At 44.0% G+C, this 17997-nt stretch overlaps 1 protein-coding gene across 1 annotated transcript in view; it reads right to left on the reverse strand.

The window, feature by feature from the left end:
- The window catches only part of LOC147879789 (DNA-binding protein), a 129482-nt gene that overhangs the window by 96726 nt on the left and 14759 nt on the right, over positions 1-17997 (reverse strand). The window contains exons 2-9 of the mRNA XM_087371543.1: positions 11437-11541; positions 11259-11327; positions 11028-11117; positions 10807-10890; positions 10297-10461; positions 9967-10154; positions 9745-9817; positions 4786-4839 (exon numbers count right to left, since the gene is read on the reverse strand). Of these exons, the coding sequence (XP_087227669.1) occupies positions 4786-4839; positions 9745-9817; positions 9967-10154; positions 10297-10461; positions 10807-10890; positions 11028-11117; positions 11259-11327; positions 11437-11541 (828 nt within the window). The remainder of the gene's footprint in view (positions 1-4785; positions 4840-9744; positions 9818-9966; positions 10155-10296; positions 10462-10806; positions 10891-11027; positions 11118-11258; positions 11328-11436; positions 11542-17997) is intronic.

Genomic DNA, 17997 nt, shown 5'->3' on the forward strand with positions numbered 1-17997 from the left:
ACCTAGATGAGTCCACGAACATGCCCAAACTCACCCTCTAAAAACACAACATAGTGCAGTTTCAATCTCATGATAGTCACTCATAAGGTTGAAAACCATAAACTCCATCAAGCATAGCAGGGACTAGCTCCTATGACATCCCACTGATGTCATCAGTGCCCAACAGTGGGTGTAGACCATAGTATAAACATATGCTCTCACACACACAAATCCACACACCCACACATACTTGAGCATCCATTTATACAAAGTCTTCGTACTGATTTTCTGTCCACACTCCGGAAGTGAAGGGCCGACTCAGCCATGACGAAGGATAGCACTTAAGGAGAAGGCTAATCAAAAGGTAGTCCAAAATCTCTTCATTCAAGCTAAACTGCTTGTGAATAATAGCATACATGTTTTGGCCACTATATTGTGGCTCAGTCACCTTAATACTATCAAAAGTTACTAGTCTACCATCATGGAACAATGTGCACTAATAGCATAGTCACTGGCATCCATTTCAATAACAAATGCTTTACTTGGGTCCACTATCTTTAGCATGGAAGCTAATGTAACTTCATGTTGCGATTGCTAGAAACACACATCAACTCATCTGTCCACACAAGGGAAATATTACCAGTAACGCTATCTTAGCATAATTCCATATGAACATCTAGAATAAATTGACAAATTCTAAACTCAGTAATCATTCTGAAAATGGGACACTCACATACCTTTCTGGCTTCCTCAGAGTCAATATCAATACCATTTTAAAAAATGACATGTTATAAGTATGTGGAACACGTTTGAAGAATTCATATTGACAACAAACTTCCGAGATATGGACACAAGAGATCGTTCATCATCTGCTCGAAAGTTGCTGGAGCATTAATGATTCCAAATGGAAGCACCCAAGAACTGATAATGGCCAAATTGTGTATGAAACACAGTCTTATAGATGTCTTTCTCTGGTAATCACTCATTGTCAAATGTCTCTGGTAATCACTCATTCTCAAATCATCTCCATGAAATTGTTAGCTCTATAGAGCCTATAGATGAGATCGTCCATCCAAAACATTTGTTCTTAAAATTGTCTATTTATATAGACCTTTATAGTTTACGCATAAACACATAGGCATATTTTTTTTCAAAAGCAGTAGTGCACCCACAGGGACGTATTGGGTCAAACCTAACCCAATCAAAGGTACTCTTAAGTTGCCGCACAATCTCATCCTCCTCAATTGAACTAGTCCTGTACAGTTGCCTGAACAAAAGCTGCATACCAGGCACAAATTCAATCTTATCTCGTCAACGTTCCTCTTAGGAAGTAGACCCAAGCGAAGCTTTGGAAACACATCTGAATACCCAGACACAATCTCTCGGATTAATTAAGCCTTGGGTGAATCATCACTCCAAATACTCCAACTAACCCAGCCAGTCACCTCAATGACTTGAGCATAAGTTTCAAATGGCTGACTTACCATAGACATACCTAGTAAGGGGTTTTACCCATCCGCACACTGCTCACCCGTCATTAAAGCATCAATACAGGCATAGCCAGGGATCACTATTAAGGAATGCATTAGAAAAAGACTTAACTCTTTTGCTGTTTTTGGAACAGCACACACATTTTCATCATTATCGCATGCAAGAAATACTGCATATTTGTGTTTATCTGAATATGGCAAAACATTATCATTAAAAATCGTTTTGGGTTTCTCCACAAACCAAAACCCACGAGTCACCCAATCGCAATAAATGAAACATTCCCAAAGTAGGGAAAAAAAACTCATTTTGAATACATGGATTGTCTCAATATGTGACACCATTTTAACCATAGGCCCATGAGGATCTCCATGAAAAGCAAAAAGCTTTCCATTTTATTGAAAGTGGATTCTATGACTCAAAGAGTCAATTTATACAAGATTCTTACTAAAAGGCCTCTCCATTCCAAGTAAAATGTCTACCCTATCTAATCTCCTCCCATGGAAGGAAAATCCTCAAAGAAAACCTGGATCTTGACACGAAGAATAGGAACATCTCCTGCCAGGACTCTAAAGCATCATGTGCGAGATTGGCAATGAAGCAGTGGCTACTAGGAACCACAAGGATGCATAGCCTCTGCGCATCAATAAAGTTATGAGTACTACCATCATCAAATAGAACATGACTTGGATGCCCATTAATTTGACCCACCGCACGAATCAAATCATGGGCTCCAAACACATTAACGTTAAAATGGCAATGCTGTCAACTAGTATTAGAAGAGAAGACATCAAGACTAGTGATGTGAAGAGAATTATGTGGAGTCACACTAGACTCTACTAAATGGCCTTCTGCTTTCCTAACCACAGTTTAAAGGACATACGTTTGAGAAGTCACCTCCGTTAGAGACTCAGTACGAAGCCTCTTGCAAGAGGCCCCTAAGTTTGCTTTGCTGAATCAATATTCTTCAAGTTTGGAGTTGCCAGCCCTACAGTTCTTACGGTTACTTTTCTTCTTGGGCTTTCCACTTTTACTTCCGGCTGACTTAGTCCCACCTCTTTATGTGTCATCATCAAGTACTATCACAAACCTTCGCGAAGCGGATAGCCTCATCAAGTGTGTCCAGCTTGTTTCTCCTTATCACGTTTTGGTAGTAATTTGGAAGACTACTAATAAAGAGTTTGCTTGCTAATTCCGGGAATGTAGCCGTAATCTTCCTAGATTTGGAATAAAGGAATCTAGGGGCTTCCCACCCTTTTTCGGGGTTTGGAGCTTTCGAGGAATTCTTATGTGAAAGCCTCACAAAATTCCTCCGAAGACGTGGGTGCGGGGTGCTTTTCTTCAAGATCCCACCCCAGTGAAAAAGGCTTTACCTCGGAGATACATCTCTACAAGGGTAGCCCAAATCTGGTTAGGATATTATGGTGAAATGTGCCTCCCACCTACTCAGCCAAGAGCACACAAAGACCACCAAAAGGAGTGTGGGCCTGGATAGCACCTCCAGGGTCTCAACTCTCCTTGTATACCTGAAAGAGTTGCTGGTAAAAAGAGGTAATCATCTCCAGGATATCCTGGTCTCTCAACCATTGGAGCTGTTATCCATATTGGTGAACGGTAAATCAATCAGCCATGCAAGTTTGGCAAACTGTAATGAAGGGGAAACGGCTATTTTAGAGGTGGGAAATGTGGAGGGACTATATAAGTCCCCATCCACCCCTCATTGTACACTTTTGTGTGGCATCTAATCCTATCTACTCCCACCTCCTTCCTCCTACATTCTGCCTACTCTCTCTCTCTCTCTCTCTCTCTCTCTCTCTCTCACATTTCGGACTTGGTTGGGCCCGAGTGATCTTCCAGTGAAGCTGAGCTTCTACAGAGATCACTTCCTACATATCACAGCGGAGGGTTTCATTGATCCACCAAGATACACGCAAATTCACCTACCCCACTCGCTAAGGATCTCCCTTGGGCAGTTCCGAGTCTCTTCACACAGACTTCGTATCGAGAGCGGCCGAGCAGAGCGGTTACCCAGGGAGAGGCGCACACCGCATACGCACACTGTGTGACATGCAAGATGTTGAGACAGAGGAGCACTTCATCTTCAAGTGTCCTGTTTACTATGAGATCCGAGGGCGCTTCTACTACCTCTTCAGAGATAGTTATGAATGTTGGCCCGTGTCCTCTCCTACCCAGACCAACGATGCTTGGCTGGTTTCATTCATGAGATGCTCAGACACCGCGATAGGATACTCCGAGCACGAAGACAGGAGCAGCCTTCTCCCTCGACTGATACCTCTCAGAGCTCTATCACGGAGTTCTTTCAGCCAAATCACATACACCCCCTCGAGGCGAGACCTCGACATGACCGTGACCTGGAGCCTGTGACCCGACAGCTCAGACAGAGGGTTGACTCACAGATCACACTTGGGAACATTCCCGATTGGGGGGCTTCTGGAAGGTTGGTTCAAGGTTGAGGACTCATACAATGAGACTTTAGCAAACATCAAAGCAGCTACTCCTAGCATTGAATGGGCGGGAGATGATGATGAGGATTCCGTGACTAGTATTCCTAATTCCAATGGACATGCTGTACTCACAGTTAGTTCAAGGGATATATGACTAAAGCTTCTACGCCAATCATACAAGCTCAAAGGTACTACGATTTGGATAGCCGAAGAACTCACACGAGTCCAACTAGCCCAAAAGGCAACAAAACTAGCCAAGGTCAGGGCTGCTAGGAAGGAAGGAAAATGGGCAGTATATTGTGAGGGTATAGCCCTCATCAAGGAGTTTAAATCAAAATCAAAAGACTCTCAGTCTTAAACTGATGTATGGCCGATTATATCTCTTTTATTTCAGTCTACAATGTAGGTGATCTAAAATAACTTGGAGTTTCTCTTTGCACTCCTTGGGAGCTGCCTTGTGCCCTCCTAAATCAGTTGTATTAGTTTGGAGGTTTCTTTGTTGTCCCATAGACCTATGGTCTCCCGTGGACATTAATAAACTTTCTTTCTTTCTTTCTCCCTCTACCCCTTTCCCTCCTATCTCTCTCTCTCTCTCCTCCTTCCTCTCCCCTACCCTCTCCCCCTTTTCTGCCATCTTTGGCTCTTCACCAAATCTGCCCCTTCCCCTTCCCTACACAAACAATTTTGCATCTTTTTTGAAACAAAAGTATATATCTTCTTTTGAAAAGAAAGAGGCTTGTGCCAAGATATAACTAAAAACATTTGATTCTGTTGATAAGAGGAGCGAAGTGTCAACATACATTTCTACCTCTGCCATGGTTTTGGTGAGAACCCAGAGCATTGAATCCCTCACCTTCATCTCTTTTCTCACGTCATTTGCAATCGCACTATTATCTGCCTTCATTACCTGCACCAGAAGTAGACCTTCAATTCAAATTCACTAAACATGAAATAATAACAAGTCACATCACAGAAAAAAAATTGGCATTCTATTGAATTTCAAAATCGGAAGGTGAAAATAGCAGAATAAATTATTCATTTCAGAGCAGAAAGTGAACCGGATAAGCTAGAGCCCTCACCATCAGACTTCAAAAGGCAATCAGCATTTGCAAAACCTTGTTAGATTACTTTTTTTTTTTTAAAGGGTATGGAAACACACCAGTTCCATAATAGTTCACAAGAACCATCTCATTGTTTCAGGATGACGTTCATATTTTATAAATAAAAAGTTATTCCGGTTGAATTTAAGAGTAGTTGCCTACACAGAGAGCGGATCCCACAAGCAAGCCTATATCACTTTTTCTGCTCATATTCTCAAAATTGTGCCTACTTTAGCGCAACACTGGCATTAAATTATCTTTAGAAATTCCTTCTGCAGCAAATGAAGGACAAAGATGGCATTAGGAATTTGTGCCACAGCAATACTGCCGAGTGCTTAGGGCATCCATGATCCACCCTTCAAGAGTCTTCATAACTTTTCATGGAAACAATCCATAATGCATGTCTTTGCAATTGTGGGCTTCCTATCATGCAAGGTCAAATCCATCCTCCCAATTTCTGCTGCTATGCTCAAAACCTGACTCATTCTTACTCATTCAGTGCCCTCTTACCAATCCTTTCTGTCCCTCCTAAAAGATCCCTCCCTTCCATCGTCTTCTATGAACTGCTATATACCCCTTTGCACGTGAAGGTAAACCATAGGATCTCATTGGGCCCACACTTACTTTTTAACTGCTCTCTTGTCCCTCAAGCCACTCCCCTCTCCATTAAGCTCAACAACATCTAGCATCTGCTGAAAAGAGATAAACCATTACTTCGAGCTCATTCGCAATCATTTGAGATGTGAGATGTGAGATAAAGATTACTCTGATAGGAAATAACCACAACATCCAAAACACTCGAACAGTTACTAGTAACGAGACCTCAAGCACAGCATGATCCGTCTCCTCCTAAACATTGCTTCCAAGTTCCTTCTAACAACTTGTGAGGTCTAGGCAAAAAAGACTCCACCCCCACGCCAACTTTGGCCGCTTGCCAACATGGGTGCCAATGGCCATGTCCCATATGACATTGATCGAGCTCGGCACACCTAATTCAAATGTCAACCTTGTGAATACCTTGCTATTACATCAAGAGCCTTAGAAAACAATCTTTGCCCATTGGCTTAAACCATGTAACCCCTAAATTTTTGACGCATAAATATACCTTTGTAAGACTAGAATATATCCAATCGTACATATATTTAATATATCCTTAAGTCTTACAGGGGTACACACACCGCGCTATAGTCTCTAAAGAATTTCATCTATTTATACGTCTAATTGTGGCAAGTGTGTAACACCCTCTTCAGGATTCAACATCCTTAAAGATAAACTCTCAAGATGCTCTCCATATTTGGTACACAAATTCCCAAGTAGCTCTAGTAGAAGAAGTACATGCCATGCAACCAACATCATGGTATCTTTCTTTCAAAACTTGCAGCTCTTCCCAAACTAAGACTGTTATTGGTCTGTGCCGATATTATTACTTTTGGCAAAATAACAATTCAAACTGCTTTAATCAAGAAATCTGGAACACATTAGCAGCTTGGGACCCTGTGGTATAGGCTAGCATGTGTGTACTTTTTAGAGCTAACCATGGACCACGAAATTGGGATGATAATTTTAAGAAAGTTACCTATCATCAAAGACTTTGTGAACTCCTAAGAAAACCTTATTTGCTTCCTTGAACTCTCTAAAAATGTGTTCACCTCTACATAGTTTTAGCTATATCCACAATTTGGCAAATGTTTTCTTTTGCTAATGCTAGCATGTTCCGCATTGGGATTATATGATCCAAGATACAAAGCCTTTTTTGAGGTATTACAATAATAATTAAATTATATGGTCTATAACCATAATGCATTGATCCTTATAGATAGATGTATAATTATAGGTTAACTCTAAAAATAGTATTCGACGTACTTTGCTTCAATGACATATATGCTCTTAGCGAGTGCTCTCACCATCTATTTCAAGATGATCCCCACTACTCATTCCCTCATTGTGCAAACATTATAGTCAAGTGCCACTTCTAAATTTAGGACGGTCTTACAAACAAGTCTGCAACTTGTATAGCAATCACATTGATTCGTGAACCATCTTGATCAAATGGTCAACTAGTACGTTAACCATGAAAAGCATGGAAGTGCATCCCCAACTGCCTAATGAAGCCCGATCAATATGCAGACAGACACCACCACAACTCCTCAAGATCTAGCTTTGTAGTAGGCATGGGAGGAGCAAGATGCAAATGCATTTGTAGTGCTCATCTAGACGACGAAGATTAATATGATCCTATCGGTTCATATGGCTCACCAACGCTCATGATGCATGGGTCATTCTCAAGGATCAACATGAGGCCAAAAGCACTTACTCAAGGTGGTTGTTAAAAGGGGGAGTGAGAAATGGGTTCACGCACTGTAGACTAATGGAGCACTACATTGAAAAAAGAGGAAAATGGTAATTATACACGTGGATGGGGTTGTGTAACTTCGTCCACCGACTACATCTACTTAGGACAATTGCACCATATAATACAATTTAGATGCTCTAACACCCCCTTTTAAATTGCTCTAGATAAGTAAAGGGTGTTTAACAATATATTTTTAAATTTTAAGGAATCAAACTAGAAAAGAAAACCAAACTATGCACCTAAGCATAGTGATAGTCTTCAACTCATGGCTGATGTGAATCAACCCCTCGAGTAATAGAGCATCATGATGTAGGCGGATGTGGTTTAGGGTCTTAGCTGACCCTAGAGTAACTTCTCCAAGACTCTTCTCAAGTGAACCCACTTGGCTCTAATACCTTCTTAGCCATAATACACCATGCACTTATGCATAATAATGGAAGTACCTTAAAACTCAAGAAGACAACAACACACACACACACACACACACACACATAGAGGAGGTAGATCCGCCCTTCCACTCTCCAAGGGTAGGACATATGGAGAGAAGGGCATCAACCTCACCTTAAATAGGCCTCAAGGAGATCTCGAATGGGCCAACCAGCCCCTAGATCACTTTGATTAGAAGGAGGCAAGACCCGACTTGTAGCCAGCCAACCTTCCACGTGGCTGATTGTCCAAGTGGCGGGTTTTCCACATGGCCTATGTACAACATCATCTACCCACTATCCATGTGGTCGTATGCCATGTTATCTACAAATTTGCCTAGTGGCTGTATGCCACAACATCTTCCAACATATCCACATGGCTTTCGTGCCATGTCCTCAGGCGAATCTCCTACGTTATCAATCCACCTAGTCAGCTTGAAATGCCACACTGTTTGCCCCATCTGCCACGTCAGCAAAAACTGGCTAGAATCGTGGCTTGTAGACCATAGTTAGGGGAAACAGGAAACGAAAACGGAAACGCAAATGTTTCGGGATTTCTGGGAGGGCTGAAATGGGGAGACGCCACGTCAACAGGGGGGGTTAGAAAAGGGGGTTTTGAGATGAGAACACACACATTTAGAATGCTACAGCCTACAGCCTACCTATAACTTAAAATATAGTGCATAATACTTACCACAATGTCACTTAGAAGTTAGAACTCAGAACCAGTTACGAATTAGAACTTGGAAGTCAACTTAGAAGGCTGAAAGAGAGGGCTGAAAGAGGGGCCTGAAGGAGGGCTGAAGCCTGAAAGAGAACTGAAGGAGTGGAGTTTGAGCTTTGAAGGAGGGCTGAAGGGGAGTAGATGATGATGGAGGGCTGAAGCAGCCTGCATGAGAGAAAGGAGTACAAAGGAGTGAATGGGGCTCAAGAAAGGCTGGAAAACCTTGAGGATGGAGAGAGTATGAGGCTGAAGGAGTGGAAGGAGTGAAACATTGCACAGGAGGCCACATTAGAGAGAGAACTTGGAGTTCGGTAGCATCAAGGCTAGATCCTCTTATGTTCTCCATTCATATTCGATACTTTGAAAGCCACTTGGTGGGGCCTCATTTATTCACTCTGGGAACTGGAAATGTTTGCTAGTGGACTCCATCACGGCTCATAGGTGCTAGATGCACTTCTGTTCTAGAGCATGCCTCATTCGTATACTCACAGTTTGACAGCAGGAACTCAGTCATTCATTTAGGGATCAGACACAAAGTTTCGTCAAAGACTTTGGCAACACTATTTGGGAAGTCATCAGATCTTAGTTCCTTTAAGAATTGACTCTGACAGTTTCAAACTAGTATGATACTGTTAGATGAAGGTCGCTTGAAAGGTTCCTGGCAGAACAGAGCATACTTCACATTCCCAAACCTTTCATGAATCATAACATCGTGACATCACAAATCTTAAAATGTACCTTATACACACGGGCAGACAATTACCATGGTCTACATGGGATATGATCCTTGCATTATATTGGGTTAAAATGGTCAACAACTATATCCAAGACCACACTATGGCAAGTTAAACGGTGTAACCAACCCAGCAAGGTAATACAAAATTTCAGAATTTTTTCAAACCAAGATTGACCTCCATCCATGCATGATAGCATTTTTATGCTGATTAAAATATCTTCAGTATTGACCTGTGGTTATCGACAAGCAATAATGTCAAAAACCACCATCATGGTGATTTAAATAAGGCAAGGATTCCAACAAAACATATTTTGCTACCAGATTGACCCTCCCAAAAAGAAAGCATCGGTTAGAATGTTGTTGAATTCATCCCTTGCTCACTCTTAAGTTTGGCAAATCCGCCAAACTTACAAAACACTGTGATAAAACATGCATGGCTCTACAGAATCAAAGTAGCATCACTAAGGCTCCAACCTGAGCATCCAGAGCCTTTTCTAACACTTGAGGCAAAAGTCTGGCTGGATGACCGAGCCGAACCATTTTCAGCCTGCAACAAAGTTGTTCTTCTTTCAGCCTAAGATTTCGATATGCCTGCATCAAGGAAAAAAGAGAAATCTCCTAGCAGAAACATGCAAGCAACTACAAAACTGCGATGCCCAAAAATAAACACCATACAAGAAAGGGGGAGAAACATACTTGTGAGAGGATAAGCGCTCCACCATATTATCAACAGCAATATTAGAGGCAGCACAGGCCAGAACCTTGTGTCCACGTTTCACCTCCTGCAATATAATCTCCACCACAGCAGTGGTCTTTCCCGTGCCAGGGGGGCCGTGTAGTAGCATTACATGGTTTGATTCCAATGCCTTTTGTACAGCTTTTCTCTGCATTACAACACAGTCTCAGGTTCATGACTTTTCAAAAATAGTCACCACTGCATTTGCCAATATTATGCCATACAAAACTTGTTATAATCTACAAATAATCCAAAAGTAGACTCTGTAAAACATAAATCAAATCACAAACCTGGGATGGATCAAGGCAACTATTGAATGGTACAAATGTTGAACTGCTTTTTGAAAACAATGGCGGGCTGCCACCAAAAAGCACAGGCACCAGTTGAGATGCTGGGCCTTTTTGGACACCCTTGCTTAGTAGGATTAAAGTGTCTTTTAGCCTCCGATATGTTACCTTCCAGCATAAAAAGCAGAATTATTCCACTAATTTTCAATGATATCAAATTCTCCGTAGTAGCAAATGGCTCAAGGCCTTAAGGGTCCTATTCCAGAACAGGGCATACAAACTGAATAGAAACATAAAAACAGAACTCAAACACTTTGAACCTTAGGTTGCAGTACATCTGTTAAAATTCCCTGATATCTTTTTCCACAACTTAAAACAAACATCGGTTCAGTGGTAAAATGCAAACCAACATCAGTAGGTGTAATGAGATTGTGGATTTTAGCGTAAAAGGTCAATTCAGGAGGGGACTAGCCATAAACAAAAGGTAGTGCTTAAAGGATAAGGACTACAAACCTCATTTGCCACTTTTTCCAGCCGAAGAGGCGAGTTCAACCCATCATCTGGTACATCATCTACTGCAATTGTAATTGAGGAATCCTGCTCAATTGGGTGTTTCCATGTCAGTAAGAGGTTGAAATAATTACCTACTTCTAGCTGCTTTTAAAAAAGCAAAGGAACTTCAAACACTCATGAAGCTTATGATGGACATAATAAAAAAAGGGGGTCATGGAAACCTTCACACGGTATACGATGCCTTGACCCAAAGGTGAGCTGCTAGATTCTGCTTTGTTTGGCTTGAAGATTACTACATCATGTGGTGTTAACTGCATCCACAAGAGAGTCATTTTTTGGAGGGAAAATTCTTTCTTAATAAGTACAAACGCAAAATATATACACGTTCTGAAGCGCTGTATCCTGCAGACAAAAATGCAATGAATGGACATCATCAGCAGTATAATGCAAACCTTGTGTGGGGGAAGAAGCTCGCCCCTGTTAGGTTGGAGTTCCAACAACGTCTTGCCCAGAAGCCCTGTCTAAGAACAAAGATATCCTCATAAAGGCTTCATCTTTCAACCCAAACCATTTGAAAACAATAAACACCCCTTATGAAAATAAGAGAAGGCATTGCACATAGACAGGCACCTGAAGATCAGCACATTTGAGATTCAAAAGAGCAGAGCCTCTTTTCTGAGAAATGTCTGCCTTAGCAGCCGCCATGGAATCCATTGATGCTGAGATCTCTGCCTCCTACACAAGACCAAGCAGAAGCAAGACAATTTTCACACCGGCAAAGAGACGTACATACAATTGCTTCCATCACTTCCGTCAGCACTTCTGGAGTGCTCTAAAAAAGATAACAGGAACCCACAGTTCCGTCACATGTTGATGTCATGGATTCACTAAAAACATCCAGTGGCTATGTCAAATCAGCTCAATCTTTTCAGTCCCCTGGCCTCCCTCAAACACACCCACCATTTACTGGGTATTTCCTGTAACTCTTTAAACCAAACTACAAAAATACTGACACCTTACTCCACTTTCTTCAGTACTTTCTCTTTGACTTGTTGTAAGCCCTCACAGATTTGAAAAACCCTACAGTCTACACAGCTATCCTCACAAGTCTGCAGGTTCTTAGTGTTGGAAAATCATAGCTTCTGGTGCCATGTTATAATATGCAGCAGAAAATGAATCGTCCAGGAGATCGCACCTGAGAACTCTAGATCCTACTCGGGATGTGCACATATACACGAAAATGTAAACCACACTCAGATCTGGAATAGACAGCAAGATTTGAGGCCACACCCTGTTGCCTAAGCTGCTTCTCGCTCATTCTGCTGCGAGCTTCTCAACAGTGGTCTTCAGTGGAAAGGGGAAGTGCTTCAAAACTCTTTATCAGCACGCATTCTGCCTTCTGTGATTTGCTAGCAGTGTACAAGCAAGGCACTAGCGGAAGAAGCAGCCGTAAAGTCATTGTGAAGAACTCAAGCAGGGGATGTCTCCTTATAGAGCCTTTGCTGCACTTCTGAAGCCGATGCCCAACTGGTCCTGGCCCTCAGCCGACTAGGGTTAGAGGGTTTGGCCAAACAGCTCCAGGGCTGGCCGGCCATGCTGCTGACTGGCCATTATGGGCTGGTTTCCAGGCCGACCAGCCTGCCTTGGGGCCTAAAAAATCCCACACAAGACTGCCCCATTAGCTGGCCTTGTATACAGCCTGTATGCCCTTAAAATACTCAGCCATTGCATCCTCCCTACAGGCTCATGGCAGCCCCAATGAAGGGCAATTGCATGCACTGTTCATCCTTCCAGGGGGAAGCCAATAAAAAACAAGACGGATTCTGTATGCTGCCCATGTGGCAGCCTTTTCATCCCTCACTCATCCCCCTACTTCTGTACAGAAATCAATCCCCCATGCTCTCCTCATTTGGGGGCTTACGAATGGGGAGTTGACCCCCCTTATTCTCGGAGACCGCCTCTCAACAAGCCGTTGTGATCTGCACCCCACTCCTAAATTGCACGCCACCTCCTCCTTGGGAAGAGCACTTAGGAAAGCTGTCCACTACATTAGGTCCAAACACCCATGCGGCATCCTCTAGCTCTCCCTAATCGTGTGGTCCATGTCAGCTTAAAACTGCTCTGCACTGTCTACTGTCCACTTGAGCCATACTAGGTAACTCGTCCGTACTGTCGCCATACAACTAGTAGCGCCCATGTAGCATCTCTCTGTTTGCCAGAACGAGGAGGAGTTACCAAATATCCTGTTTACCAATAACTCCCCAGACTTCTAATAGAAGTTTCTCAAGCGACAAGCCCCCTCTCCTCTCACTGACACCAAACTTTGACACTCTTATGCCTGTACAATATATGGCGTTCCCCATCAGCCGCCACCTGACCTTTCGCAGCTTCCCTGCCCCACCCCATGTGCATTATTCACCACCACCGCTCATGTCAGATACGCACTCTAAAGCTACATACTGGCTGAGCCAAACATCATGAGGGACTACATACTGAATTGCATGTGGACTAAGTACCACTAGCCCCAATCTTGGCAAAGCTACAAAGTGGTATGTACCAGTTTTGACCACACCTTGACCCTTAACATCATGCCCATCCACAAGTAAGGGAACCCCATGAGCCCCAAAAACTACAGGACCATTATTATTGGACATGTCATGCCCAGGAACTATGCCTCAGTGCTCGATACATAGGTCAGCCAATCTGTAGAGCTCCTAGGACTCAACCAAGCTTCCACGTTGATCCTGCGACTCTAGATCAGATCCTCACACTCCAAGGTGTCATTCAGGAGACCAAAGCACGAGACAAAGAGTTCAGTGTTGCTTCGTCGATTTTCGCATGCCTTTTGATACAGTGCTGAGAACTCACCTCATCAGACACTTGCAGGATCTGGGATACACTCAAGAAATCATTTTGGCAGTCATGGCACTTTACAAGAGGGTCTCTCGCAGGGTTCAGACGACTAGAAGGCGGGCGAAGGAGATCAAGAGCTCCAACAAGATCAAAGAGGGTTGTCCATTATCACCAACTCTGGTTGGTCTCTGCATCTATCAGCTTGAGACCTTCATCGCGACACTAGGATGCGTAGGCACACCTCTCGCTAACTCGTTGGTTCAGAGTCTCCGCTATGCTGACCCTGTGGACTTACAGAGCATGACCACTGAGCTTTTCTAGTTTGGATAGCACGGACGAGCAATCCCGCAGCATAGCCGTGACTTGGAGCGAGACACAACAAAGCTGCCAGCTTGTCAATGCACAGATGAGGCTTGGGGATCTTCCCTGCATGTATACTCACACTCAGGGGGATCATCGAGGATGCCAGGACACGGAGACAGAGGGTGTATTGTAGCTCCATGGATTTCCCCAAGGCTTTTGACACGATGCCAAGAGCCCAACTCATCAGATGCTTACAGGAGTTCGGATACGATCAGGAGATAATCTAGGTAGTCATGGCACTTTATGAGAGAGTCTTAAGTAGGGTTCGAATGGTGCAGGGTGGAGAGAGGAGATCATGAGCACCATTGGGGTCAAACAAGATTGTATGTTATCACCAACCATGTTCGGCCTCTACATAGATGAGCTTGAGACCTTTATCGGGACCCTAGGAGGGATTGGTTTCTCTCTAGCCGGATCCTTGCTTCAGATTCTTCTATATGCAGATGATGTGGTCCTACTATCTCCTCTGCAGAGGGGCTTCAGTGACATCTAGATGCACTTCACACACACTTGGACCCTTAACATCATCACACCCATACACAAGGAAGGAGATCCCATGAATCTTGAAAACTACAGGGCCGTTATGATTGGACATGTTATGTCCAAGACCTATGCATCATTACACGATGCAAAGGTTAGCCTAGTCGCAAAGCTTCGAGGATTCAGAGCCATAGGGCAAGCAGGCTTCCACGTAGATCATGGGACCATGGACCGTATACTCACACTCAAGGGGATCATCGAGGATGCCAAGACACGGAGACAGAGGGTGTATTGTAGCTCCATGGATTTCCCCAAGGCTTTTGACACGATGCCAAGAGCCCAACTCATCAGATGCTTACAGGACTTGGGATACGATCAGGAGATCATCTGGGCAGTCATGGCACTTTATGAGAGAGTCTTAAGTAGGGTTCGAATGGTGCAGGGTGGAGAGAGGAGATCATGAGCACCATTGGGGTCAAACAAGATTGCATGTTATAACCAAGTTCAGCCTCTACATACATGAGCTTAAGACCTTTATCGGGACCCTAGGAGGGATTGGTTCCGACTTCTCTCTAGTCGGATCCTTGCTTCAGATTCTTCTATATGCAGATGTGTGGTCCTACTATCTCCTCTGCAGAGGGGCTTCAGTGACATCTAGATGCACTACATACTTTCTGAGAGACACATGACTTGAAGGTCGACCTTGGTAAAACCAAGGTCATGATCTTCAACACATCCCCGGCAGCAATGCACAGAGAGCATTTTACCTTGGATGGGTTGTCAGTGGAGGTAGTTGCATCCTATACCTACATGGGGTTCCTGTTCTCCGGCCCGATTGTACAGCACTACAGGCTCGATTGAGCAAGGGGTACGCTGCGCTGGCCAAACTCGAGCGACAATGCTTTCCCTCTCGCTTCCAGGATCCTCAAACCAAGTCTCTCCTCTTCGACTCTCTGGTTTGACCCACAGGAGCCCTGGTTGGGGGTCTCATCTATCAGAGAGACGGAGTGGGCTCGAGTTGAGAGACTTCAAGTTCTCACGCTTTCAGGATGATCCGTAGTAGGCATTATGTCCCACATCAGATGTGTGTGGCATCCCCACTACAGTTTGATGTAGCACTCCATGTCATCACATATCTCTTCCGCATTCGGCAAAATAGATCTTGCACCACATTGCGACGTAGGCTCTTGGTTGGCTTTATGCTCCTCCATAACACTGGCGGCAGAGGGTGACCAGAGGTGTTGGTATGCACATACTTGCAAATGGTTTGAGAGCCTCAAACTCAATATAGACTCACTATTTCCTTTCTAGTATAGCGTTGAGGCCTCCTTCCAATATAGCGTTGAGGCTATAAAGAAAGTACTTGGGGAAGATCTGGAGCAGAAATGGGGCAAATCTGAAGCAGAAAGGAAGGCAGATCTGGAGCAGAAAGGAGGGCAAATCTGGAGCAGAAAGGAGGGCAGATCTGGAGCAGAAAGAAGGGCAGAGGAGGAGGCAGCAGTGGAGGCAGCCAGGAGGCAGAAATGGAGGCAGCAGTGGAGACAGCCAGGGAGCAGAAGAGGCTCAAGGTGTGCAGGTACCTTTGGAGCTTGAATAGTTGCTTCCTCCAGAGCTTCTCTCTCATATCTTCTCTCGAACATGATGCCTTTTGAGGCCTTCTATGGCTACCGACCTTCTATTTCTCATATTCGCATCTTTGGATGCCGCGCGTACACTCATACTCCCAATGATACTCGCGGTAAACCCGAACCTCGTGCTGAACTTTTTCTTCTAGTTGGCTACTCAGCAGAAGCCAAAGCTTATCGATTATTTGATCCTCGCACAAACAAAGTTTTGGTTCGCCAAGATGTGGTCTTCGATGAAAGAGATGTTCTAAAAAATTCCTCTATTCTCTCTACTGATGACGTATCTACTCCTGTTCCCTCCGATAATTCTCCACCCGAAATTTCTTCCTCTCCTCCCGAAACCTCTCTCTCACCACCCATTGCTTCTCCTCACGACCCGCTGCCACGCTGGTACGGCAAACTATGAAGGATTCCAAGATTATTCCCGTAGAACTTCCTCCTTTCGGTCCTCACCGCACTACTCGAACAACTTCTTCCACTACCACCGCCTCCATTTTTACCACGGCCTATATCATACATTCTGAACCTGCCAATTGGCAGGAAGCAGTTCAAAATCCTGCGTGGCATCGTGCCATGGAACAGGAGCTTGAGAGTATTGATCGCAATCAGACCTGGATTTTGGTCAATCGACCCACTCACAAAAAGGTCATCGGAACAAAGTGGATCTTCCGAACAAAACTCAAAGCCGATGGAACATTGGACAAGTACAAAGCTCGCTTAGTAGTGCAAGGATTTCGCCAAAAACATGGTATCGATTATGAGGAAACCTTTGCCCCTACTGCTCGATTAACTTCCTTTCGCCTTCTTCTCGCCCTCGCTGCTCATCACCGCTGGTCTATCTATCAGATGGATGTCAAGAGTGCCTTTCTCAATGGCTACCTTGATGAAGAAGTCTATGTGACTCCCCCACCTGGTTTTTCTCCTCCTAGCCATGAAAATAAGGTATTCCGTCTCCGCAAAGCTCTTTATGGGCTTAAACAAGCACCTCGATCATGGTTCCACAGGATAGACACCTTCCTCAAAACTAATGGTTTTCATTCCACTCCTTTTGATCCAAATTTATATATCCATCAATCGTCAGAGGGGGTCTGCTTTATCTTACTCTACGTAGATGATCTTTTGCTTTTAGGCTCTACTCCCACTACACTTCAATTCATTAAAACTCAACTAAGCACCACTTTTGAAATGACTGATCTCGGTCTTCTCTCCTATTTCTTAGGCATGGAAGTTGTTCAACATTCTGGTGGTATTTTTGTTTCTCAATAGAAATATGCTCTTCAACTCCTTAATCAGATCATTCCCCATGAGCCTAAGCTCGCTGCCCCTTAGATCCCACACTCAAGCTCTCAAAAGACTTGGAGTCTCCTCCCTTTGATGAACATCTCTACCGTCAGGTTGTTGGCAAACTCCTCTGCCTCCTTCACACTCGTCCGGATCTTGCTTACTCAGTTTCCATTCTCAGTCAGTATTTTAATAACCCCAAGCTCACTCATTGGCATGCATGTATTCGTATCTTGCGGTTCATACGTGGTACTTACTCTTATGGTTTACATTTCAGACCAGGACTAACACTACAGGGATACACTGATTCCGACTGGGCTGGCGACCCGAACAATCGTCGTTCTCATGGCGGCTATATTTTCTCGTTTGGCTCGGCACCTGTTTCTTGGTCTAACCGTAAACAAGAAACTGTTGCTGGCTCTTCTACTGAGGCTGAATACCGGGCCTTGTATGATTGTACCACAAGAGGCCATATATCTCCGACAGTTTCTGGCAGAGCTACACTTTCCTTGTACTGAACCAACGATCCTCTACGTCGACAACAAAAGTGCCATCGCTCTCGCCGGCAATCCCATTTTTTCCAACCGCA

Source organism: Dipteris shenzhenensis, chromosome 33 (assembly GCF_047967505.1).
Source record: "Dipteris shenzhenensis isolate YYH24624 ecotype China chromosome 33, Dip_SZ_1.0, whole genome shotgun sequence".
In the NCBI taxonomy this organism is placed as follows: Eukaryota; Viridiplantae; Streptophyta; class Polypodiopsida; order Gleicheniales; family Dipteridaceae; genus Dipteris; species Dipteris shenzhenensis.